This window comes from Momordica charantia, assembly GCF_013281855.1.
Source record: "Momordica charantia cultivar OHB3-1 chromosome 10 unlocalized genomic scaffold, Mcharantia_2.0 BLBB01000010.1, whole genome shotgun sequence".
In the NCBI taxonomy this organism is placed as follows: Eukaryota; Viridiplantae; Streptophyta; class Magnoliopsida; order Cucurbitales; family Cucurbitaceae; genus Momordica; species Momordica charantia.
Genome location: NW_028275158.1, coordinates 11,083,838 through 11,111,428, shown reverse-complemented (window position 1 = coordinate 11,111,428; position 27,591 = coordinate 11,083,838). Strand labels below are relative to the sequence as shown.

Sequence of the window (27,591 nt, the reverse complement as noted above, 5' to 3'; positions counted from 1 at the left end):
ATGGACTTAACTGCTAAAAATAGTTTTGTAGAATTGAGAACTGAAACAGATGATGAGTTTGATCTGTTGGATTTCGAGGGTTATGAACATAATATCCCTTCAAACATGTTCAACGACTTGGGAATGGACATCATGAATAGTACTACAGAACATGATCTGATCGTTGAACCAGTCGCTGTGGAACATGATCTGTTGTACAAGAGGTTCACATGTAAAGATAAACAAACAATGCAACATATTGTGAAACGGTTTGCTATTAAAAGTCACAACTCATATGAAGTTGTGGAGTCGGAACCACCAAAGTGGGTAATTAGATGCAAGAAGTGGGAAGATGGATGCAAGTGGCGACTCCGTGCGATCCTAAACAAATGTTATAACCTTTGGGAAATCACGAAGTACGAAGATCCACATTCTTGTGTTTACTCTGAACTCAATCAAAATCATCTTCAATTGGATTCAAATATGATTAGTATCGAAATCTGTGATGTGGTGAAAGATAACCCTTGCATAAAAATAGTGACACTTCAAGGTTTGATAAAAGAGAAGTTTGGATATCATGTTTCTTACAGAAGAGTTTGGGATGGAAAAACAAAGGCATTGGCTCGAGTATTTGGTGATTGGGATGAGTCATATCAGCGTTTATCGTGGTGGATGTACATGATGAAACACACTAATCCAGGAACGATTATTGAGTGGAAACTCAAGAATTACGGGACGCCAGGTCATGCCATTCTTCATTCCGTTTTTTGGGCATTCGGTCCTTGTGTTGCAGCTTTTAAAACGTTTCGCCCCGTACTTCAAATTGATGGAACTCACCTTTATGGAAAGTATAGAGGGAAACTTTTGATTGCAACATCAGTTGATTCCAATGGACATTTGTTGTCACTTGCTTTTGCCATTGTTGACGAGAAGAGTCGAGAGACTTGGGGCTGGTTTTTAAAAAACCTACGAAAGATTGTTATGCACGAAGAAACATGTTTGATATCTGACCGACACGGGGGTATTATATTAGCCGTTAATAATCCAGATAATGGTTGGACATGACCTAAATCTTATCACAGATTTTGCTTACGACATGTTGTGAGTAACTTCAATAAAAAATACAAAAGTAAGAAATTGAAAAATCTGGTATATCGTGCTAGTTCTCAATCTCAGATTCGAAAGTACAATAAGTGTGTTGAAGAGGTTAATCAAATGAATATCACTTGCATGGATTTCTTTCGCAACATTATTGAAAAGTGGACCCAATCACATGATGGTGGGTATAGATATGGATGGATGACTACCAATCTTTCAGAGTGCATTAATGGGGTGTTGAAGAGAGCTCGTATGTTACCTATCACTGCATTGGCGGACCTTACATTTTACAGATTTGTTAAGTACTTTGAGAAGAGAAGGGAAGAAGCAAGAAATGCTTTAGCGAGAAATGAAAAGTATACAAGGTAATCTGTAGTTCATTGTTAATACTTTCAATATGCTGCTTAAATGAGTATGCTTATGATGATATATATTCAAACAGGTATGCTTATGATAAACTTCTTAAATGGGCAATGAAGTCTAGCAAACACACAGTAGTGAATTATGATAGAGTTGTTGGTGTGTTTCACGTGAAGACGAGAATTCACTACTACAATTCAAATGGAGGAAACACACAAATAGTGAGGTTCAATGCAAATGAACGTTCATGTACATGCAACAAGTGGCAATCATTTGACATCCCATGCTCTCATGTCATGGCAGTTTGCTCCCACATAAACTTAAACTACGAAGATTATGTCAGTGATTGTTACAAACTTACAAAGTATGTTGCATGTTTCGCTCATCAATTTGAACCAGTTCCACATGAAGATTACTGGATTGCCCCTCGAAATATGCCTATCCTGCATCCCGATCCAGAATTATTGAGACAGCCTGGTAGACCAAGAAGTTCATGTATTCATAATGAGATGGATTGGAGAGAACCTAGTATCCAACAACGATGCGGGTTATGTAGCCAACTTGGGCACAACCGAAGAAGTTGTCCTTTTAGACAGAGGGAAGCACCCTCATAGCAGCTTTTACTTATGATTTATTTTTGTCATTGTATTCTTTTACCTTTTTGTTTAATTTTGAGTGATAACATTATGATTTCTTTTTGTGGAAATTTTCAATGCTGACATTATTTATTTAAATAGTTAATGATTACATTATGATTTAAATTTTTAGTGATTTCATATCATGATTCTTATTATGCATCATGACATATTTTATGATAATAGATTATGGAGCTAAATCCAAACCCGATAGATCAATCAGTGTTGTATGGTCAAACGCGCCATCGTTCAGAACTAGTTTGGGAAGGTCAGTGTAACGAGGAGTTGCACTGCAGGCGTAGAGAGACAGTATTTGATCGCACCATTCCATTACATCCTTTGATTGAGCCAGCACTTCGTGCTTCCGATTTTTATGGATTTGCCAAAGTTGGATTTATTCAATTAGATTGGCACTTGATCACTGCGCTTGTGGAGCGTTGGAGGCCAAAGACTCACACTTTTCACATGCCTGAGGGTGAATGCACGATAACTCTTCAGGATGTAGCGGTGCAACTCGGGTTACCGGTAGATGGTGAGCCAGTAACAGAACCAGTACATTATGATTGGAAAGCCACATGTCAATTATTTCTTTGTGTGACTCCAGACGATTCCCATATTAGAGGATCTAGACTTAGTTTACCATGGTTGGCTTCACAGTTCCGCAACTTAAATGACAATTCTGACGAGAACACCATAGCTATATATGCTCGTGCTTACATTTTGCAACTTATCAGTGGTAGCCTATTTGCAGATAAGTCTAATAATTTGGTCAACTTGACGTTCCTTCCGTTGTTGGCTGATTTTGAAATGGCTGGACGATTTAGTTGGGGAGGAGCATGTTTGGCATGGTTGTATCGACATTTATGTAAGGCATGTCGATCTGATTCACGAGACATTGCTGGTCCGATCATACTCCTTCAAGTATGGGCTTGGGATTGGTTCCCAAGCATGACTCCAGCTCGTCGCGACATTGCGGAACATGAGCTAGTGAGACGACCATTAGCTGCACGGTATGCTTATCTAACTATTTCATTGTGACATAATATTAATTTTTTTAATATATATACAACTTTACAAACTTAGAATATTATTGTAGGTGGAGAGATCAATTTTGTGTCACAGAATTATCGACACATGTATTAATTCAGTATATATACATGTTGGATCTTCTGACACCAGGATCGATATGTGTTTAAATATTTAAAATTATATATATAACTTGGTTGACTTTTGACATGATATTTTTGTCTAAATATTTCTGATGATTCGGGAACCATATAATAAGGAATTTGCATCCCTACCTGATTACTGCAGCAATGGACATGAAATATGGTGCACAGTAAGTCCACTCATTTGTTTTCATGTTGTTGAGTGACATCATCCAGATAGAGTTACTAAGCAGTTCGGGATGAAACAATCAATTCTAGATGTTCCTAGTCGGGACCCGAAGATACATGATATAGACCTTCGACACTGGGGATGGCAGGACCATGTAACACCTTTTGTGGCGCTAGGTGGTGCATGCGTAGAGATTATATCGCTATTAGTGATCCGGTGGAAGATGATGGTAATTGCGATCTCGGTTACATGAGTTGGTATTTATCAATTACTAGACGTTATATCACTCAAGAAGGAGCAGCGTTTGGTGCTACTGTATGTTTTTCAATGTTTTTCAATTTTGCTTTACAAATTATTTGAATTTTATATATTCATCTTAATTCATTTTCTATGCAGGCGGCATGTTTTGAACAAATTAGTATCCTCTCATTGTCAGAAGATATTAATAGCTTGTGTACCACTGGTGGGAGATATCTTCAAAGGCTTCACTAGTTGTATAGAGTAAATACACCTACTCACGGCCCCAAGCGTAGAGGACATCATCAAATAGAGCAGGATGCTCCAAACGAGCCTGACATTCCTGAACCTGAAGTTATGTATCATAATGTCAATGATGCTCCACCTTTCACACAGACACAGGATGATGCCGGCCCATCCACACCTATGGTTATGATACCGACTGCTAGTTCGAGCCAGGTTCACACACCACTACAATATAATTATGAGGGTCATGGACGTGGACGTGGAGAGTATGGACAATACATCAACCCTAACGAGGATCAACAGACACCAGTGGCACCAAAAGCTCGTCGTCGACAGCCACATCGTCATCGACGACCTCCCTCATGTGGCACACATTAGATAGATTCATAGACTATAACGCTTAATTTTGGTTATGCAGTTGTACCTTTTAGATATTAATTAATATTTTATTCATGTCTTGAATATTATTTTATAATCTAGTATTGATAAAATTAACTATAATTCTCTAATATTGATAAATTAAGAATATTATTTTCTAATTACAGTATGGTATTAACAAAATTAAACTTTTAAATATTCAATATATTAAAATCAAATTATAATATAAATATAACAAATAACTTAAAGAAGAAGAGAAAAAAAATATACTAATCAGACTTAGTAAAAAAAAGTCGAGCCGTGTAATTTAAACAAAAAAAATGGACTTGGTTGTCTCTTGAAGAGATGACCAATCCATGTAATTAAAAAAAAGGGACATGGTCACCATGTAATTAAAAAAAAAAACCGAATTGGTCGTCTTCCATGCAGGATTTCAAAAAACCCCGCACAATAAGAGACGACATGTTGAGTAATTTAAAAAAAAGGAAACAGCGTGGCGGGCAACGCTGTTTAAAAGCGGACTTGGCATCTCTTCAAGAGACGACCTGCTATTTCCAAAGCATTATTTTGGTAAATAGTTTGAGAAGTGGCATATTTTCGTAAATACTTTAACGATTAGCATTATTTAAAAAAAAATCCAATTCGTGGCATCATGGCTTTAAAATACTCTCCCCTGATATCGTGGCACCACTTATTATTTTTGTTGTTAAAAGTTGAATAAAGCAGGTAGTTGTTGACAATAATTGAGATGAAAGGGTTAAAGGACAATTTTTAAAAAGTTCTATATTTATAGCGGAACCGAACTTTTTTTATTGCCAAACTTTGATCGCAACCTCTTAATTGGACATATATGTCAATTACCACTAAGTTATGCTCCATTTGGCGCTAAACTTTTACGAAATTAATTATAAAATCTTGTTCTTATTAATAAAACTTGATTTTAGTATTAATAATTAATTGCTTCTAAATTTATATATTCACCACACACATATAGAAGTATATATTTTTATATCATATTTAAGTCATGAATCAAAGTGTTAGAAAAATAAATCTTTTACATCCTTTCTAAATAAAAAATAAAAAGAAATTATAAATTTGGTCTTTTAACTTTAGAACAGTGTGTAATAGATCACTGAAAATCTTAAAAAACACCTAATATATGAAAAAAAAAAGTCTAATAGATTCATGAATTCTCAAATGTATATATCTAATAGACAGGTCTCTAGATTTCAAATATTGTGTCTAACCTAACATTTTTTAAAGTTTCAAAGACTTATTAGATATACAATTAAAGGTTCACAAAGTTATTATACCTTTTAAAGTTGAGGACCAACTAGATACATCGTTACGAATTTAATGATCTATCACATGGTTCTAAAAATTTAGTGACCTATTAGGTATAATCTTCAAAGTTTAAGAATCGAACTTATAACTTAAAAAAAAATTGGAACAAGGAGAACTACATAAAAAAAATAAAGATACTTTTGCTTTTTTTTTTTTGTAGCAGATGAACCAATATATAAAACTCTCTAACCAACACCTAACATAAAAATATTTTATGTCCCGTCAAATCGAGCATAACTCAACGATAATTGGCATATACCTCAAACCATGAAGTTGAGAATTCGATCCCCACCCACACATATTGTACTCTATATATTTTATGTCCCCATAAAAATAAAGGGAATACTTAAGTTATTGTAGGTATTGCACTCACTCATCACCACCATTAAATATTTGACAATTTAGATAGAGAAATTTATTAACTGAATGCGAATTCTCATTTGAACGTTTTGGATCTGGTAGCATATCAAATATATTCATGGTTGTTCCATCTCAAGACCAATTGACAATGAGATGAGTAATTCATGTCTATCATAAACCCTTGTTAGGTCACTAATCTTTTCAATGTGGGATCCTTAACAATGATAAATAAAAGATTAGCTGTCAATTTTTAGTGGAAGTGAGATTTATCATCACCCATCAATACCTAAATTATTTTCTAAAAAATAATAAATTGACTTTTTTCTATTGATAATTAAGATAAGATTTGATTCCAGCAGAAAAACGTGCAAAAAACTGATTGATATATATAGTAATGACCCTTTAAAAGTTGACAAAAATATTCCTCTATCTATAAATTGTCTTCCATTTCCATTTGAATCAACATCCAAAAAAGTTAGCAACGGTTTTCCTTCCTTCATCCCTCAACTTCAGCTTCATCTTCTTCTTGTTCTTTGTTTCTCTATGGTCGAAAGTTCTCCATTAGTTCCTGCCATCTACGTGTTCGGAGATTCTTGGGTCAACATTGGAAACAACTTCTTAAGGGGTCGTTTGTTTTTTGGGAATGCGGTGCCCGGTGTCACGGTCATACATTTTTCAACCGTGCGGCGCCATGTTCTAAGCTCGACCATGGCCAACCTTACGAGGAACTCTAGCTCCAATCCACTTTTTGCGCCCTTTAGTGGCTTCGTTGGACCTTAGGTGAGGTTCTTTCTTTCTCGACCGAGCTTCACTTGCAGCGGAATTATAACTTGTCTCGGCAATGCACGTCGTCCATACGTGCATTTAAACTCTAGCGCGACTCTAGCCGACTTGCCTCTATGCTAGGCCAAGCCCCACGGCTCTACCTTGCATCTACTCTAGGCCAAGGTCTTCTAAACGCGACGTTGCAACTTGATTTCAACCATCTTGTTTCTCTGCCACTCGACCGTCCCGCTCCTACGATGAGCAAGGACCTTACCGGGATGAGTTCTGACCCATAACGGGGCCAAAACACACTTAAAACGCCAACCGGGTACAACCGGGAGATTCCTGCCTCTTAACTATGTCAAAACTAGCTTATTGGGCCCAACGGACGCCCCTAAGACCATTCCTGCAGAGAAACTAGACAATAACGGACTAAACGACCTTACCGGGTACTGATGGGATGATTCTTGCCGACTTTCGAACAAAGAATGATTAAACTTGGCAACCGAGATGAGTCTTGCCGCTTACCGAGCCAAGACTAGCTTTTTCTCACTTACCGGGTGCCCATCGGTACTTTAGAATGTCACCCCGAGCATCGAGATGTCATTGGGCTTCGCAGCTCATTTGGGCACGCATACCGAGAACCGATCCATGTGCTTGTCTTAATGATCGGGACCTTCCGGACATCCAGCCATCCGGACACTATCGTGGCACGACGACTCTTGCGCTCGTGCCGTGTCGTTCGAGCATATCGTACCGCATAGGGAGCCTCGTGGTGCAACCTCCGACAAATGGACCGAGGCGCAATGCCGGCACACCCGTGCCACCCGACACTGTCCTCGAGTTTGCTATCCTTGATAGAAGTCGCCCAAGACACTCGTCTTGTAGATACTTGCCCTCGCCATGACACACCCATGTGCCATGGGGTGGCTCGCTTAGGCCCTGACATGGCCCAGGGGTGGTGGAGAGCCAACACCATGCCTCCCTCTAAGGTACATTTTAAAGCAAACTTGGTCTGGCAGACATGTACGTCGAAAGTGGCGAGGAGTCACTCGCCAACGTAGAGCGCACGTCTGAACTCCGATTGACACAAAACTTGGCGTGCTTATATATCTCACTAATATGCATCTAACTCTAAAGCCGCTCGTCCAAACTCTCGACGGAATCCCGACTTCTAGGGTCATGGCCCGGGACCTCAACTGGTCCCCGCTGAGCTTGTCACCAACATCACTGACATCGCCTTCGCCTTGCATTCTGCATACGCCTTCTCTAGGCATTCTTAAGCACAACCATATGGTGTGATAGGTGATGCACCATTCTCCTTGGTCGCATCACGACACTTCTCTCTCGGCCCTCGTCATGGCCCGATGGGCGACATATGCTTGTCGCTGACAGTTGCACACTACGTGGACGTCACAACCTACTCTCTACTAGTATGGTTGTGACACCCGACATCTTCAGATGCCTGAAATTTCAGATGTTTGGAATTTTAGATCTCTGGCATCTTTGGATGGCCATGTTTGTTTCATAGGAAAATATATAAGGATGTTCAGGAATATCTGGATAACCACGTTTGATTTGCAGGATTTATTCATTGGAATGTTCTAAATTTATATAATTTTCCAAAAATGCCCTTAAGAATATTCATATAATTTATATATTAATCTAATATAATTTGCATTTATATAATAGATTTTCTTAAAATTAATATAATATTTTATGTTTTTTTATATTAATTATGTATAATGTATTGAAGTTTTTTTTATATGTACGTGTAATACATAAATATACTTAATTGCTTATTAATCAATGAGTATATTAATTTATTTAAGGGGCAACTTGAGATATGACAAAAAAAAGTTAAGAAAATAAGCAAAATAGCAACAAGGTTTGAGTTTTTCAAATAGAGCATTTTTTTGCAAAAAAAACGGAGGCCCACGTTCTAAATTACAAGTATACCCTGCAGGCCCGAACCAACATTAAATTACTTCTGATTGACTTATGAATTTATAATGATTGACAGATATACTTCTGATATATATGTGATATATGTTTGATATACATATGGTATGAAATTGATTTACTTCTGATATAACTATGGTATCTACTACTATATGTGACATAGAATTGATTGACTTCTGATATATTATTGATTTATTTATGATATAACTATGATTGACAGATATACTCGTGATATATATGTGATATATGTTTCATATATATTTGATATGAAATTGATTTATTTATGATATAACTATGATATATACTACTATAGGTGATATAAAACTGATTGACTTTTGATATACTATTAATTTACTTATGATATAACTATGAGTGACAGATATACTCCTGATATATATGTGATATATGTTTGATATACATATGATATGAAATTGATTTACTTCTGATATAACTATGATATCTACTACTATAGGTGATATAGAAATGATTGACTTTTGATATACTATTGATTTACTTCTGATATAACTATGATTGACATATATACTCTTGATATATGTTTGATATACATATGATCTGAAATTAATTTACTTTTGATATAACTATGATATCTACCAATTATTTCGAACATATTACCTCTAACATATGTTTTCTGATATACTACTAATATATGAAATAATTTTTTTTAGATAAAAGCAATGGTACAAACACAAAAAATAAAATAAAAAAACATCGTAAAAAATGTTGATGTCGTTCATCCCAAAAGACAAGAAAACCAACGCCAAAAGTGTTGTCTATGAAAAAACGGAAAGTTTCAAAGATATTATCTCCGAAGACACAACAATCACCGAGAACAAATCCCCTTTATTTAAACTATAAAATTACAAATGAAACCAAAGAAATTTGATAAAAGAAAATATATGAAAAAATAACGAAAGGGTAAAAATGTGAACATAGAATGCTCTCGACATAGGAATCATGGAAACACATGTTTCAAAAGGGCATCCAAATCGACTTTGATGCCTTTCCCAAATGGGCATCCTAGGATGCCCAGACATCTCGAGATACCTGGGTATCTTATATTACCACAAAACAAACGTGGGAATCAGATCCCCGTCCCATGGGAATCTTGGATTCCCACGAAACAAACGGCCCTTAAATGTATTTGCCAAAGCCAAATTTCCTCACAACGGTGTTGACTTTATAAATCGACAGCACACCAGTATATTCTCTAATGGCAAAATCATTCCCGATGTTCTCGGTACCATCCATTCTACTTATAAATAATACTTACCTACTACCCACGTTAAAAATTTGATAGTTATATATTTTTATTAAAAAAAAATCTCTCTTCGCATGATTTTTGTCCTTTCTCAAAATTTTTAATTGAACTTAACAAATGAATTTGTGAATAGCTGTGGAGGTGATATCTCTCCCTTATAGATGAAGAAAATGGAACAGTAACAAATGTGATATCGTTTATAATCGGGGTTAGCTTTGCCTCAGGAGGTCATCTTGAATTTTGAACGAAACAGAACTAGATTATGTAAGTACAATAATGTATGATCTGTTTCTATATATTTTCCATGAATTATTTGAAGCAAGAAAAAAAAAACTAACTAAATAATAATTTATTTCGAAAAAAAAAAGGAAAAAAGGTAGAGGTAGAGCAAAATTACCCAATGTCGATGAGTGGTTTGCCTTGTTTACAAGGGTAAAAAGAAGCTAAATTGATGTTGTTTTCTACCGTTTTACATTCAAATACCGTGTTTTAAGCATATTATAGTGTCTAAAACCTTTCATTTGAAGTTATCTTAGGTTATACATGCATATAGAATATTTTTACATACTTTAGAGTTGATTTCTAACTGAAATTACAATTTTGTGCAAAAAAATACAAAGCTAGGCGTCTGGCGCCTTCCCCAATCCCGAGATTGCCCTTAATGTATGTTGGGAAAATAGTTGAAGCCAAAACAAGGAATGTAATTGGGTCAAGAAATTTGAACAAATAGGCCTAAACCTAAAACCCAAGTTTGCCATATATATACATATTGTGAAGCCTTCTTTGTTTTGTTTTTCTAGCCGTCAATGAAACAAAAAAAAAGAAAAAAAAGAAAAGGAGAGTGGCGGCTATTTTGTGTTTGTGCACAAAATTGGGAGTGACGGCAGTGGTGCTATTTGGCAGAGAAGAAAAAGAAGAACGTTGGCTTGTAGAGCATTGTCGGCAACCCGTTCTCGTGAGGTTAGTGAAATTTTTCATTTTGTATTCCTAAGTAGCTATTGTCATAGTGCTTAGAAGCTAGGTGACCATTGTTGTGGCATCTAAAGAGAGTTTTGTAGAGCGTTTGTGAGGTCCATTATATTTATCCCAATATCAAAGTAGAACATGTTCTGTGTTTTTCTCTATATCTTCTATTATTGTGGTTGATTGTGTTTTTCACTAACGAACTGTGGAAAGGGAAAATATTATTGGTAAGTAAATTTCCCAACAAGTGGCATCAGAGCTGTAGGGGCAATATCATGGGATTTAGTGGAAAATCACATCACTACTTCGAGGGAGTTTTGAGATTTGATGGGGAAAATTTCAGGTTTTGGAAAATGCAAGAGATAGATCTTCTTACATAAAAGAAGATACACAAAACCTTAAAGGAACGACAGGCTGGGATGACAGATAAAGCTTGGGCGGAGATGGATGAACAGGCCGTAGCGATCATCAGGTTGTGCTTGTCAATGAATGTGGCAAGTCTCGTAGCGAATCAGAAAACTGCAATGGGATTGATGAAGGCGCTGACAGACAGATATGAAAAAGCTTTTGCCTATAGCAAAGTGTATCTCATCACGAGATATTTTAACATTCACATGAAGGAAGGCACGTCGATGAACTCCCACATCAATAAGGTCACTCAACTGATGAACCAGTTAGAGTCGATGGAGATCACTTTCTCAGAGGAGGTGAAGGCTATATAGATATTGTCTTATTTGCCTTACAGTTGAGAAACAATGAAGATGGCGGTGTCGAGTTTGTTGGGGGACAAGAGTTTGAAATTTCCAGATATCTATGACGCTGCAATTGCTGAGGAGATTCATAGGAAAGGAAGTGGAAAAAATTCCACATCCACTTCTGGTGGTAAAAACTATTTAGAGTTAGCATCGATATCGCAGAGTAAAGGCAAAGGGAAGATGAGATATTGGAAACAGTAGGGACATAGCCAGAGGAATGGGAGTGGCGAAGTTGTATTTTTTTACTGCCATAAGAAAGGCCACTTCAAGAAACACTGTAGGAAGCTTAAAAAGGATGAGGAAAATGAGGATACTCTAAATTACATGACAGCGAAGGTGTTAGCTTGTATTGAAGGTAACACAACACCTGTAGGCCAGTCATCAGAGTGAGTAGTGGACAGTGCAACTTTCGAAGCATGTATCTTCAAACAGGAGTTGGTTCACGTCCTTTACTGTAGGAAAGCATGGCATTGTGACAATGAGAACTGGGACTCTCCAAGATCAAAGGACTTGGGGATGTTTGTCTGAGGACTAATAGTGGGACCGAGTTAATACTGCATGATGTGAGGTATGTACCCAGTTTCATGATGAATTTGATCTCAGCGGGCAAGGTAGATGACGAAAGCTACAGAAGTGAGTTTGCAGAGAACCTATGCAAACTCATGATGGGATCAAAGGTAGTGGTTGTTGGCCACAAAAAAACTTCAGTGTATGTGTTGAGGTTTGATGTTGCTAAAGGATTAGAGAAACAGATTATGAACAGCACTACAGATAGTTCAGGGGAAGACTTGAAAGAACTAGCAGTATTGACAGTCAGGACAGATCAGGAGAATCTGCCATCAATTCAGGTACAACAGTTGGGAAGTAGAGAAAGGGAAAGGGGAACAGCTCAGTGAGGTGTTCAACAGACTGTTAATATCGAGCCCGAGTTGTCAGACGGATTAGCGAGTTGATGAAGTCGCATGGTCGAAAGGGTGCATTGAGAAAGACTACAGTTGGTGCTGAGGTTAATGATGAAGTCTCTAGGGTGGCAACAGACTTGGGTGGGAGTGCTAAGTCATTAGTGAAAATGTAATAACTCGTATTTTTTAATACGGTCATTCTGACAAAATGTGGAAGCGTAAACAAATAAACACTATATTAACGGAAAAACTTCTTTATTTAATTTGATACTATGACAAAAGATAAGGACAAGTCCAACTTTGAAACAAAAACCTACGCTATAATAAAGCTAAATAATAACTACCATAACTAATTAAGTTCTCATAAGTTAAAAAAAACAATGGAAAATACTAAAGATTTCAACTTCTCATGCCAGAACACTATTCCTCAATCACTATCTGAGCAATCACTTGAATGTTCATCTGAAAACATTTAAAAAACAGAAAAATGAGTACAAAAATACTTAATAAGCAATTTCCATGTCAAACATTGAAATTCATTTTTTTTCCTTTCAAAACATTTGTAACAAAAATACAAACAGACCAAAACTTTTAAAATTCATTCTAAAACATTTCATACAACTTTAAACTTTCGAATAAACTAAATCATTCAAATATTCAAAATAATCTTACATTCATTCATACTTTCAAAATCAGAGTGGGAAGTTTCATTATTTGGGTAGCCTACAAAACATATGTGGTTACCCGTCGGTAACACCAAACAATTACGAGCTTCTATTAGAGTTGTCGAATTAATATAGACCAGAGCAGAGTTACCGAAATAATATCGACCAGAACAAATAGAGCAGTTACTTAAGTGTTAGGCCATGTGAGTGAATAACACACAGAGGAATCTTCATTCCCAAGGAATGCCAAACCACAAAGATGTCTTCCCACAAATAATCCATAACAGAAATCCATCCATTCCAAATTAGGCTACTACCTCAAATAAGTAGAACGTTCAATATTAAATTAATTTAAAACATTTAACTAATTTCAAACGAACTTTATCAATCATTGAAAACATGAATTCAAATCTTTCACAAATAAACAAAATATAAACTTCAAACATGTAAATAAATCTAAACAAAATTTTATCAAACCATATAAGAATACTTCAAATACTCTGCAAATAAACATAATATCAATTGCTAAATTAGTTTTCAAATCCATAATAAAACTTTAATTTCATAGGCAAAACATCAATTTCAAACCTCTGTATCAAATCCAAAATAAATTTTAGTTTTCGAAGGGATATGGTAAATCACTTACAATACTTTTCGAAGGGATATGGTAAAGCACTTCCAACACTTTTCGAAGGGATATCGAAATTCACTTACAATACTTTTCGAAGTGATATGATAAATCACTTACCTCTTTTAGAAATCCTACGAATCTAATTAACTTCTTCATTGGTAGTTGTCAACTTCGAGGCCTAGAAACAACCAATATCCAAAATCAATCCTTAAATCATTTCCAAGGATTTAAAATTCAACTAATTACTAACCAAATCTTATCTACCCAATTTTCCCATTCAAAACTCTTTTTTTATGCAAAAAAAATTAGGAAAGTATGGATTTGGGGCTACAAACTCAGATCTGAAAACTGGGTTAAAAAGCCTCTAAAATCAACAATAACAAACTTTAAAATTACAAGAATCGGTAGAAATCAATACGGACTAAATTTACAAAAAGTTTCTCAACAAAATAAGCTTAAAAACCTTCTAAACAATTGAAAATTTGTGGATTTTAAATCTGGAAAATTTTATGTTTTATAAAATAAAACTTCCAAGAATTTTCTATTAAAAAATCAACAATTTACTGATTTTTATAGAAAAATCAGATCTGAAAACTGTATAGAAAACCTGTAAAACTTGGTAAAAACATATAGTTTTTCATGTAAAAATCAGAACAATAAACTATAGTTTGTAGGATACAAATAGGTAAACTTTTTATGCAAAAAGAGTCTCAAAATAGCCCCAAAACAGTCTCATAAACAAAAAAATTCAAACAAAAAATTATGGAAAATATTTAGGGTAAAAAGTAATTAAAATCTTTTATTATAAAAACAATAACCTCAAAACTTTTCCCAATAAACTGAATTAAAGAACTACAGATCAAGAAAAATACAACTAAATAATGAGAAAGAAAAACTTACCGATCTTTGAGAGAAGATACAAAAATTATTTTTCTTTTCTTTTCTTTTTCTCTTGGAGAGAAAACTAGGTCTAACAATTTAAGAAAATAAAACCTAGGGTTTAAGGGCTTTTATAACAAACCCTAATGAATCATTTTTTCAAAAGGATGACATAAAAAGATAAAGATTTAATAAAACTCTTTCTTTTATATATATACTTTTTTAATTCTAAAAACAAATTATCTTTAAAACAAAAAGGTTTATCTTTGAGAAAAAAAACTAAGAAAAAAATAATTTAAATATATATATATATTTATATATATTTTTTTGGTTGTTACAAACACCCCACCTAAAAAGAAATTTCGTCCACGAAATTTACATACATTGCTAAGCGAATAATTCAGGATATCTATCTATCATATCCTTTTCAGTTTCCCAAGTAGCTTCTTGCAATAATTGATTCCTCCACAAAACTTTTACAAGAGGAATAGTTTTATTGCATAAAATTCGATCCTTCTTGTCCAAAATTTGAACTGGAACCTCTTCATATGTTAGATTTTCTTTTACTTGGAGTGGTTTGTAGCTTAGCACATGTGATGCGTCTGCAATATACTTCCGAAGCATTGAAATATGGAAAGTATAGTGGATTCGATCTAAGGCAGGTGGTAAGGCCAAGCGATATGCTACAACACCCACCTTTTCTAAAATTTCAAAAGGTCCAATAAATCTTGGACTAAGCTTTCCTTTCCTTCCAAATCTTAAAATTCCTTTTAATGGTGAAACTTTGAAAAATACCATGTCTCCAACCTCAAAGTTCAATTCTTTTCTTCTAACATCAGCATAACTTTTTTGACGACTCTAGGCTGTCTCCATTCTCTATTTGATTAAGCTAATTGACTCGTTTGTCTTCTGCATTAATTCTGATCCTAAAATTAATTTCTCTCCAACTTCACTCCAATTGACGGTGACCTACATTTTCGTCTATAAATAGCCTCGAAGGGTGTCATTCCAATGGTTGCTTAATAGCTATTATTATAAGAAAACTCAATTAAATGCAGATGCTTCTCCCAACTCCCTTGAAAATCCAACGTACAAGCTCGAAGCATGTCTTCCAATGTTTGAATTGTCCTCTCTGTTTGGCCATCAGACTACGGGTGGAAAGTAGTACTAAAGTCAAGTCTCGTACCTAGAGCCTTATGAAAACTTCTCCAAAACTTGGAGGTAAACTTGGGATCTCTATCTGATACTATAGAGACCGGTATACCATGCAGTCGAACTATTTCCTTGACATAAATTTGAGCCCATTTTTTTGCCGTGTAAGTAGACTTACCAGGTCAAAAGTGAGCTGATTTAGTTAAACGATCAACAATGACCCACACAGTCTCAAAACCATGCTCTGTCTTAGGTAATCCAGTCACAAAATCCATTGAGATAGTCTCCCATTCCCACTCAGGTATAACCAATGGTTGGAGGGGTCCTGATGGTCTTTGATGTTCAATCTTTACCTGCTGGCATGTTGGACAATGAATAACAAAGTCGACAATGTCTCGCTTCATTCCTGTCCACCAATAAGTTCTTCGGAGGTCTTAGTACATTTTTGAACTCCCAGAGTGAATCGAGTATGAAGTATTATGAGCTTCAGGCATGATCTCATTCTTAATAATCAGGTCATTTGGTACGAAAAGACGATCACTAAACCATAAAACTCCATCACATGACATTGAAAAGTCAACTCGTTTAGATTTGCTAACATTATCGACAATTTTCTTCAGAGCTGGATCTGATAGTTGAGCTTGCCTGATCCGGCTGATTAAAGATGGTTCAACCACCAAGCTAGCTAACAACGACGATACACTTTCTGTAGTCACATCAATTGCCAACTTCTCAAAATCTTTAATTAAATGCTCTTGAGTTGTGAGTAAGGCTGTTGAGTAACCTGAAGACTTTCTACTTAAGGCATCTGCCACCACATTAGACTTACCAGGAAGGTAGCTAATAGTGCAAATATAATCCTTAACTAACTCCAATCAACATCGTTGACGCATATTCAATTCCTTCTTAGTGAAGAAATATTTTAAGCTCTTGTGGTCGGTGAAAATCTCACAATCAGCACCATACAAGTAATGCCTCCAAATTTTTAAAGCAAACACAACTGCTACTAACTACAAGTCATGAGTGACGTAATTTTGTTCATGGTTCTTGAGTTGTCGTGAAGCATAGGCAATAACTTTACCGTTTTGCATAAGTACACAACCTAGACCATTTCATGACACATCACTGTAAACCACAAAACCTAAGTCCTCACTAGGAACAGTTAAAACTGGAGCAGTAACAAGTCTTTTCTTCAATTCCTGAAAGCTTTGCTCACAATCTTCTGACCACTAAAAATCTGCATTCTTTCTTGTTAGATGAGTCAAAGGAGATGAAATATTGGAAAAACCGTCTACAAACCTTCTATAATAGCCAGCCAAGCCAAGAAAACTTCAAATTTCCCGTACATTGGTGGGTCGTGGCCAATTTATAACCACCTCAATTTTGCTTTGATCCACTGAGATCCCCTTTTTGGATACCACATGTCCTAGAAAGGCAATGCTCTTAAGCCAAAACTCGCACTTCTTAAATTTAGCATAGAGTTTTTTCTCCCTTAATACTTCTAATACTTGCCTAAAGTGCAACTCATGCTCGAGTTTTGTCTTGGATTAGACTAAGATGTCATCAATCAAGACAATGATAAATTTATCCAAGAAATTATTGAATACCCTATTCATCAAATCCATAAAGACAGCTGGAGCATTAGTCAATCCGAAAGGCATGACAAAGAACTCATAATGGCTATAACATGTTCTAAATGCAATATTTTGGATGTCACAAACTTTAATCTTCAACTGGTGATAGCCCGACCTCAAATCAATATTTGAGAAAATACTAGTGCCTTAAAGCTGGTCAAATAAATCTTCAATCACAGGGAGTGGGTATTTATTCTTTATAGTCACACGATTGAGCTCCTTATAATCAATGCACAAACGAAGAAATCTATTCTTCTTTTTAACAAAAAGGACTGTAGCACCCCAAGGTGAAACATTGGGACGAATAAAACCTTTGTCTAACAACTCTTGAATTTGTTCCTTGAGTTCTCGAAGTTCGGTAGGGGCCATTCTATAGGGTGCTTTGGACAATGGTGTAGTTCCCGATACCAAATCAATAGAGAATTCAATCTATCTATCAGGGGGCAAACATAGAAAATCTTCTGGAAAAACATCAGTGAACTAGTGCACTACTGGTAACTCTTCAATTGGCTTACATGTCTTCCCTGTGTTAACTACACTGGCTAGATAACCTCAACAACCATTCTCAATTAACTTAGATGCTTTAAGTGCAGATATAGTCTTTGGAAGAGGATATATTTGTACTCCCTTAAAATGAAACTTTGGTTGATCTGGACGGGAGAACAAGACCTCTTTTTCATGGCAAATAATGTTAGCATGATTTGCAGACAACCAATCGATACCCAAAATTGCGTCAAAATCAGTCATCTCAAAAATTATCAATCAGCAATCAAGTTTCGATCAGCAATACTCAATTGACAGGATTTAACTACTTTATCAGTATGCAGCACATTACCAGAAGGAGCGGATACTTTAAGTATATAACTCAAGTCTACAGGTATCAATTTAAACATTCTAACAAATATAGCCGATATGAAAGAATTTGTAGAACTAGAATCAATCAATACAAAAGCAGTAATTCCAATTATGAGGATGGTACCTGAAACAATATTAAGCTCATCATTAGCCTCTTACTTAATGATCGCAAAGACTTTGCCCTTCTTACTTGATTTCTTCTCTTGTGCTTTCGAGTCATCTGCTTTTTGGCTCAGTGGACAATTGTTGATGAAATGTCCTGTCTTTCCACAACGAAAGCAGGCTCCTATCGCTTTGTAGCATGTCTTAGTATGGTTCTTGCCACATGTCTTACACTCGGACTGCTGTCCACTACTGCTAGAGCCTACCCTCTTATGAGGTTGACTCAAACTTTGTCCTCAATGGAACTTTTTTTTTGAACCACCATCCTTGGAAAATGACTTAGTGTTGTCCAAATCCTGTGACAATATCTGAACTGTTTACAACACCTCGGCATAAGTCATCAATCTGAAGGCAGCAACATGCTTCCTTAATTCTAGTCTCAAACCTCTTTCAAATTGTCTTGCTTTCCTCCAATCAGTGTCCACAAAATGAGGGGCATCATGAAAAAGCTCCTCGAGCTTCTTTTCATACTCTATCAGGGGCAGTCTTCCTTGCTCTAACTTGATAACTCTGCCTCCTTCTTCTGTCTAGCAGTTGGGGGAAAGAACTTCTCAAAGAAAATTTCCTTAACCTATCCTAGCCTATAGGATTTTCAGCGACATTCCATGTCCTGCGAGCTATATTCCATCATTTATTTGCTCCTCTTCATGTATGTAGCACAAGCCACTTTGTGACGATCATTGCATTCAATAAAGTCAAAAGCCTTCTCGATTTTCTCGATCCATTCTTCAGTAACAATTGGATTTGTGCTTGTACCATCAAAAGAGGCTGAATGGAGCTTTATGAACTGTTGCACCACAAGATTGACTCCATCAGTGGCTGGAGCATTCCTGTTAGTTCTTGGGTTTTGTGGAACACCTGGGATATTATCTTGCGATTCCTCAAACAGTTGTAGTTCTACGATTATTAGCCCTTCGTGGCGGCATTGTTCTACAAAGCATGTGTCAACCAATCCTTAGTAGCATAAAAAATAAAACAAAATAAAATAACTATATCATAACGATATAGTGAGTAACCATCACATAGAAAACAAACACTCTCGAAACTCAAAATTCCAAAACTATCAAACCTAATGCTCTAGCATGAACTTTAGCACTAACAAAACACTTAAGAATCCTAGAGTCTACAGGACCTCAAACCATCGCTTTGATACCAACTGTAACAACCCGTATTTTCTAATACGGTCATTCTGACAAAATGCGGACGCATAAACAAATAAACACTATATTAACGGAAAAACTTCTTTATTTAATTTGATACTATGCCAAAAGATAAGGACAAGTCCAACTTTGAAACAAACACCTACACTATAATAAAACCAAAGAATAACTACCATAACTAACTAAGATCTCATAAGCTAAAAAAACAATGGAAAATACTAAATATTTCAACTCCTCATGCCAGAACGCTATTCCTCAATCACTATCTGAGCAATCACTTGAACCTTCGTCTGAAAACATTTAGTAAACAGAAAAATGAGTACAAAAATACTTAATAAGCAATTTTCATGTCAAACATTGAAATTCATTTTTTTTCCTTTCAAAACATTTGTAACAAAAACACAAACAGACCAAAACTTTTAAAATTCCTTCTAAAACATCTAGTACAACTTTCAAACTTTCAAATAAACTAAATCATTCAAACATTCAAAACAATCATACATTCATTATGCATTATTTGGGTAGCCTACACAACATATGTGGTTACCCGTCGGTAACAGCAAACAATCAGAAGCTTCTATCAGAGTTGTCGAATTAATATCGACCAGAACAAAGTTGTCGAAATAATATCGACCAGAACAAACAGAACAGTTACTTAAGTTTGAGGCCATGTGAGTGAATAACACACACAGGAATCTTCATTCCCAAGGAATGCCAAACCACAAAGGTGTCTTCCCACAAATAAGCCAGAATAGAAATCCATCAATTTCAAATTAGGCTACTGCACCAAATAAGCAAAACTTTCCTCAAAACAAAAATATGGCATATCCGGACAGCCCTATCAAATCAATCAAAATATCTTTCAAATAAAATGCAAAACAAATACTTACTTTCAATATTAAATTAATTTCAAACATTTAAGTAATTTCAAACAAACTTTATCAATCATCCAAAACATGATTTCAAATATTTCACAAATAAACAAAATATCAATTTCAAACCTTTAAATAAATCTAAACAAAACATTATCAAATCATATAAGAATACTTCAAATACTTTACAAATAAACATAATATCAATTGCCAAATTACTTTACAAATCCATAATAAAACTTCAATTTCATAGGCAAAAAATTAATTTCAAATCTCCATATCAAATCCAAAATAAATTTTAGTTTTAGAAGGGATATGGTAAATCACTTACAATACTTTTCGAAGCGAGAAGGTAAATCACTTACAATACTTTTCGAAGGGATATGGTAAATCACTTCCAACACTTTCCGAAGGGATATAAAAAGTCACTTACAATACTTTTCGAAGTGATATGGTAAATCACTTACCTCTTTTAGAAATTCTACGAATCTAATTAAATTCTTCCTTTGTAGTTGTCAACTTAGAGACCTAGAAACAACCAATATCCAAAATCAATCCTTAAATCCTATCCAAGAATTTAAAATTCAACCAATTACTAACCACATCTTATCTACCCAATATTCCCATTCAAAACACTTTTTTATGCAAAATAATTAGGAAAGTACGGATTTGGGGCTACAAAACCAGATTTGGAAACTGGGTTAAAAAGCCTCTAAAATCAACAATAACAAACTTTAAAATTACAAGAATCGGTATAAATCAATACGAACTAAATTTACAAAAAGTTTCTCAACAAAACAAGCTTAAAACCTTCTAAACAATTGTAAATTTGGGGATTTTAAGTCTGAAAAGTTTTCTGTTTTATAAAATAAAACTTCCAAGAATTTTCCATAAAACAACTAACAATTTACTAATTTTTATAGAAACATCACATCTGAAAACTGTATAGAAAACCTTTAAAACTTGGTAAAAACATATTATTTTTCATGTAAAAATCAGAACAATAAACTATAGTTTATATGATACAAATAGGTAAACTTTTAAAAAAGAGTCTCAAAATAGCCCCAAAACAGTCTGATAAACAAAAAGATTCAAACAAAAAATTATGGAAAATATTTAGGGTAAAAAGTAATTAAAATCATTTATTATAAAAATAAAGACCTCAAAACTTTTCCCAATAAACTGAATTAAAGAACTACAGATAAAAAAAAATAAAACTAAACAATGAGGAAGAAAAACTTACCGATCTTTGAGAGAAACCAAAATTATTCTTCTTTTCTTTTCTTTTTCTCTTGAAGAGAAAACTAGGTCTAGCAGTTTAAGAAAATAAAACCTAGGGTTTGAGGGCTTTTATAACAAACCCTAACGAATATTTTTTTAAAAAAGGATAACATAAAAAAATAAAGATTTAATAGAACTCTTTCTTTCATATATATTTTTTTAATTCTAAAAACAAATTATCATTAAAAATAATTTTTAAAACAAAAAGGTTTATCATTGAGAAAACAACTAAAAAACAAATATTTAAATATATATATTTATATATTTTTTTCGGTTGTTACAGAAAAAGCTTTCCTTAAAGAGTCGTTGGGTACGAGTGAAGAAGAAAGCGTCAGGGACCACTTAGTTCGAGTGGGAGCATGTGTCTGTGTCTCTTACGTATGGGAGACAAGACCACGTAGGATTGCTCAGTCTTAGGGCAATCACAGATGGAGCCTTAGTTGGTGCTAAGAAGAAGTTAGAAAGTGTTGGTGCAGTGAGAGTTGAGTCTTGGTTGGTGAAACTGTCGGTGCAGTGAGAGTGGAGATCTTCTATAATTTCGCACGTGAGGGGTTATTGTTGAGTCTTGGTTGGTGCCAAGAGGATGTTGATCAGTTAGAATATGTTGGTGCAGACAACACTGAGTCATGAAGGACACTGCTGTTACAGTGGGTGGCGATATTGTTGTTTTGTCTCCAAGTGGGAAATTGTTGGGAAAATAGTTGGAGCCAAAACAAGGAATGTAATTGGGTCAAGAAATTTGAACAAAAATTCCCAAACCTAAAACCTAAGTTTGCCATATATATATATATATATATAATGAAGCCTCCTTTGTTTTGTTTTTATAGCCATCAGTGAAACAAAAAAAAATGAGAGTGGCGGCTATTTTTTGTTGGTGCACAAAAGTAGGAGTGGCGGCGGTGGTGCTATTTGGCAGAGAAGGAAAAGAAGAATGTTGGCTTGTAAAGCATTGTCGGCAATCCGTTCTCGTGAGGTTAGTGAAGTTTTTCATTCTGTCTTCCTAGATAGTTATTGTCGTAGTGCTTAGAAGCTATGTGGCCATTGTTGTGGCATCTAGAGAGCTTTGTAGAGCGTTTGTGAGGTCTATTGTATTTATCCCAATATCATAGTAGAACTCGTTGTCGCGGAAGACTGAACGTAGCCCATAGTTGAAGTGAACCAATATAAATTGCTTGTGTCGTTTCTGTTCTTTTCTCTATATCTTCTATTATTGTGGTTGATTGTGTTTTTCACCGACGAACTCTGAAAGGGGAAAATATTATTGGTAAGTAAATTTCCCAGCAATGTAAAATGCAAGTTTTGGTGTGTTTTGAAGCTTCCTCCAAGCCCCTCCACGTGTTTTCCATGCATTGATGATGACTCTCCATGAATGTCTCAACCTCCTAACCGCCTTGAAGTTTCTATAAATACAGTAGCTCCTCTCACTTCAATAATCATACTTAAGTAATCATTTCATCATTTGACACTTTACTCTTAGCTTTCTTAGATTTCCTTTTTAATGTTTTGAGTTGTTATTGTTTTAAACTTTGCTTATTTCAAGTTCATCATTTACTTTCCAGCTTGTTATTTTTGAATTGTAAGTTTGATTTTATTCAATTAAGATTCCAGCAAGTTCTTTGATATTCATCTCTCTCTCTCTCTCATTACGAAGTTGTAATCACACAATCTTGTGGAATCGATCGAGTGTTGCTCTCCAATCTTGAAATAGAATGGGTTAGGGTCATTCGGGTTACAACTCTACCATTTTCAGCTTGTTTTAATTTTATTCATCTTGTAATCCTGTCATCTACTTCCATCAACATTAAATTCTATTTTTCTTTTATTGTCATTAGCTTAATTTATTTTTTTCAAGCCCAGTTATGGATAGTTAGCTAAAGTTTTTAAAATCTAACAAGGCAAAAGCTCTTTTATCACTTAAGGTTGTTTTCATAAGTTCAAACTTGATTTGGCCAATTAGTGTTTTAACCAAGCATCAATACTAAAAGAGTTGATACATTTTCACAACTTTAATGATTTAACTTTGGAGAGAAATACTTTAGATATAACGATTTCGCTCGGGTAGCCTAGACATAGGACCTCGACCTAAGGTTACGATTGATTTTTATTAAATTAATATCTTTTTTCTAATAGACATATTAGGAATGGACTTATATCTTCAAAATCACTTAGACATAAGAAGATGGTGAAGTAAAATCGAAGACAATTTATGAGAAGCGTCTGGTGCCTAGTTGGAAAAAATTGTTGTATTTTTAGCTAATTCGAAATAGTTGGGCTCGGTTTATTGCATTGAGTCTTTAAATATCAAAACCAACATTATCCTTATTATTTGTTACCTCAGAATCAATTACAAAGTCACCAATCAACATAATTTTCATTAAAAATACTTCATTTGTACATGAGGATCGATACTCGGAATACTCGTTCTATCATTTAGTTTCATTCCAAAATCCTAAACAATGAGCCAACAAATAGCGATGTATTCTTCAGTGTATGAATATCTAGTAAAAGTGATGGGATCTAGTGCAGCACAAGCACACCTTTCTAGATCTATGTTTTTGGTTGTGATAGGAAGCAATGACATCTTTAGTTATTATGAGTCCGAGCAGAACAAGACTACTCGATAGGAATATGTGGACTTGATGGCCTCCAACTTTGAAATTAAGCTTAAGATATATAAACTAATATAACAACTTTAAAATATGATTGAATTACCAATCGATATTTTTTTTTAGTACAATATAAGGGTAGAGTTTCAAACTCACGACCTCCTAGTCGGATATAGGTGCCTTAAATTATATCCAAATTGTTGGGAACTTAGTGCACTCATGACAATTTCCCCTACCACAGATATCCAGATAAACAAAATCAATCACACAACACAATAAGAGATTAATGGAAAAATGATAAATACACATGAATCTATACTGGCTCACCCCAACAATTTATTGGCTACGTCTAGTCTTTCGCTCAGATGCGGGTTCAACTATAATCAGAATTGGATACAAGCAAAACACTCTCAATATCTCACCAAGATACTCACCCTCTAAAGGTCCCAACAAAAGCCCTCTAGCTTCTAAGCAATCTAACACAATTACTTAAGTAAGGAATGAGAAACACACAATATGATTAAGAACTATTTACCCCGAATAAGACGATCTTGATCTCCCCAATCTTCTGCCAACATCCTCGAGCGACTGCCTTCAAACTGCCATAAATCCCCTTGGATTTTCAGCTAAAATTGGTAATTTCACGGCTGAAGAACCCTAAACAAATTGAACTTTATTTATAGACCGGCATTGCAGCGTTGAGACGGTGTCTCAACGCATGAACGTATCGTTCAACGTGCGAGCTTCCCTAACAGTAGCGTTAAGACGCTATCCTCAACGTCTCAATGCTTTGACTTCTACAGCGTGTTCCTCCCTATTCAGCAACGTTGAGACGCTCTGATGTAGTGTCTCAATGCTGTCCCCTTTCCAGCGTGCCCATACAGCTCCCATGCATTTTTTCATTCTTTCTTCATCCAATTCCTCGATCCTCCGATTGTGGTTTGGCTCCACCAATCCCAACAATCTTCCACGTGGAGTCAAAGAACAATTCTTTGCCTCCCATTGTACCAACAGTGGCCCATCATCTTGACAACCCTGCCACAACTCAGTTATGACAGCACCAAAAGTAACTGACTCTCATTTGCTGGACCCTATCCAAGTTCCATACATGATTGCTTCGAGACTGAGCAACTCCACATGGTCTTGTCTTCCAGTCTGTAGAGACACAACTACATGCTCCCACTTGATCTAAGTGGTCCCTATTGCTTCTTTCATCACTCGCACCCAACGACTCATGAAGAAAAATGTCCCATTTGATGACTTGACACTCTCACCCAAGTCTGTTGCCACTTTAGAGATATTGCCCTCGACCTCAGCACCAACTGTAGTCTGTTTCCTCGATGAACTCTTTGGTCTACGTGACTTCATCAACTCGCCAAATCGCTCGACAATTGGGGCAAGAAACTGACGACCTGTTGAACGCCTCATTAAGCTGTTCCCCTTTCCCTTCCTTTACATCCCAGCTATTGTACTTGAACTTATGGCAGATTTACATCTTCTATCTTTGTTGTCAATGCTGCTGATTCTTTCAAGTCTCGCCCTAAACCATGCATCTGCAACCTTGTGCATCCTGTCTCTCAGATCCCTTGACAACCTCAAATTTCAACAAATATATTGAAGCTTCTTTGTGGCCCGTTGCAACTACCTTTGATCCCCTCAGAAGTTTCTAGCTACCCTCTGCAAACTCACTCCTGCAACCATTGTCATCCAGTTTTCCAGCCGATAACAAATTCATTCTGAAACTCGGACCATACTTGATAGTTCGCAACACTAACTATTTTTCCCCTATCGGTCTTCAAGTGGAGATCCCCAATTCCTCTGATCTTTGAGACATTCCCGTTTCCCATCTTTACCTCATCGTGTTGACTAGTAAAAGATGTGAACCACTTTCTGTCTAAAGATACATGTGCTGATGCTGTAGTGTCCACAACCCACTCTGATGATCGATCTACTGCGTCGCTCTCAATAGACTAGAAACTTTTCTAAAATTTATGCAACATTAGCAGAATCACCCTTCTGTTGGTCCTCCTTAAGCTTCCTGTAAAACCTCTTAATGTCTCCCTTCTTGTGGCAGTAAAAACACTTCACATCTCCAGTAATACTCCCACTTCTCTGGCTATTATACTGCTGCTTTTTCTTATAACTCATATTCCCTTTGCCCTTGCTTTGAGCTATTAATATTGATTCCAAATTGTTCTCCACTTCGGAAGTGGATGCAACATTCTTTCCTCCTTTTTCTGCGAACCTCCTCAGCAATTGCAGTGTTACAAATATCTGAAAAATTTAGACTCTTATCCCCCAATGAATTTGACATCGCCATCTTCATTGTATCCTAACTATCAGGCAAAGAGGACAGTAGTTTTATAGCCTTCACCTCCTCTAAGAATGTAATCTTCATCGATTCCAACTTGTTCATCAGATCAGTGACTTCATTAATGTGGGAGTTCACTAAGGGTCTCCCCATAAGAGAATGTTTTGTGGCATGAATTGGGTATTTTTTGTTTGTAAACGTAAGGGTCATTGGTTAATTAGTAAGAAAAGAAAAGCATTTAGCTAAGTAGGAGTCTGAGTTGTTTAGATTTCTCAATATCCTTAATTTGGATAAAGTTGAGCTTATTTTCTGATTAATTGGACAGGAATTGTAGAATTTGGGTTGGCTAAGCTGAGTGCGGCAAAGTCTGCTGTTGATGATGCTGGAGCCTGCATCAAAGAGTTTCTATGCTGGAACCTAGTGTCTGCTGAATGCTTTAGCATAAATGACTATGCAGTAATTGATTTGCACCAGTTTTTATCGTGTCTATACAATTTCCAGGTGCTGTCATAATTTTAAGGGCCCGATATCAATAGAAGAATAGTGCCCATCCGCCAGGGAGAGCCCTAGAATGGAGAATCAATTTGGGCATTGAAATTAGAGAACATTCCCTACTTTTTCTATTCGAAGAAGAAGTTGAAGAACATGGGCTGATTCTCCTTGACGTCATCATTTTGCTGTGAGGAAGCTTCCATTTCTCTGCTGCTGAGGAAGCTTCCATTTCTAAGCTGTTTACTTCACTGATGAAGCCAATTTCTCGTTTACCCATTCTTTTCCTTTCT

General features: G+C 35.7%; 2 protein-coding genes and 1 pseudogene across 2 annotated transcripts; 2 read left to right on the top strand and 1 right to left on the bottom strand.

Moving 5' to 3' along the window:
• Positions 1-2,051, top strand: LOC148208532 (uncharacterized). Its single transcript, XM_088119098.1, has 3 exons — positions 1-932; positions 1,143-1,442; positions 1,520-2,051. The coding sequence occupies exons 1-3, from the start codon at positions 1-3 to the stop codon at positions 2,049-2,051; spliced, it is 1,764 nt and encodes a 587-aa protein (XP_087975224.1).
• Positions 2,052-2,261: 210 nt separating this feature from the next.
• LOC148208531 (serine/threonine-protein phosphatase 7 long form homolog pseudogene) lies at positions 2,262-3,663 on the top strand (annotated as a pseudogene).
• Positions 3,664-16,362: 12,699 nt separating this feature from the next.
• Positions 16,363-17,276, bottom strand: LOC148208530 (uncharacterized). The gene is made up of 3 exons (XM_088119097.1): positions 17,228-17,276; positions 16,943-17,030; positions 16,363-16,768 (listed from the first exon to the last, which is right to left on the bottom strand). Exons 1-3 carry the CDS (start codon positions 17,274-17,276, stop codon positions 16,363-16,365), a joined length of 543 nt encoding a protein of 180 aa, XP_087975223.1.
• Positions 17,277-27,591: the final 10,315 nt, after the last annotated feature.

Excerpts from the sequence above, each read along its gene's own strand:
- LOC148208532 (XM_088119098.1), top strand. The coding sequence starts at position 1 with ATGGACTTAACTGCTAAAAATAGTTTTGTAGAATTGAGAACTGAAACA. Across the intron at positions 933-1,142 it reads AGTCGAGAGACTTGGGGCTG|TTCTCAATCTCAGATTCGAA; the intron begins GTTTTTAAAAAA and ends ATATCGTGCTAG. Across the intron at positions 1,443-1,519 it reads AGAAATGAAAAGTATACAAG|GTATGCTTATGATAAACTTC; the intron begins GTAATCTGTAGT and ends ATATTCAAACAG.
- LOC148208530 (XM_088119097.1), bottom strand. The coding sequence starts at position 17,276 with ATGTACGGGAAATTTGAAGTTTTCTTGGCTTGGCTGGCTATTATAGAA. Across the intron at positions 17,031-17,227 it reads TTGGCTGGCTATTATAGAAG|GTTGTGTACTTATGCAAAAC; the intron begins GTTTGTAGACGG and ends GAAATGGTCTAG. Across the intron at positions 16,769-16,942 it reads AATTACGTCACTCATGACTT|CTACCTTCCTGGTAAGTCTA; the intron begins GTAGTTAGTAGC and ends TTGCACTATTAG.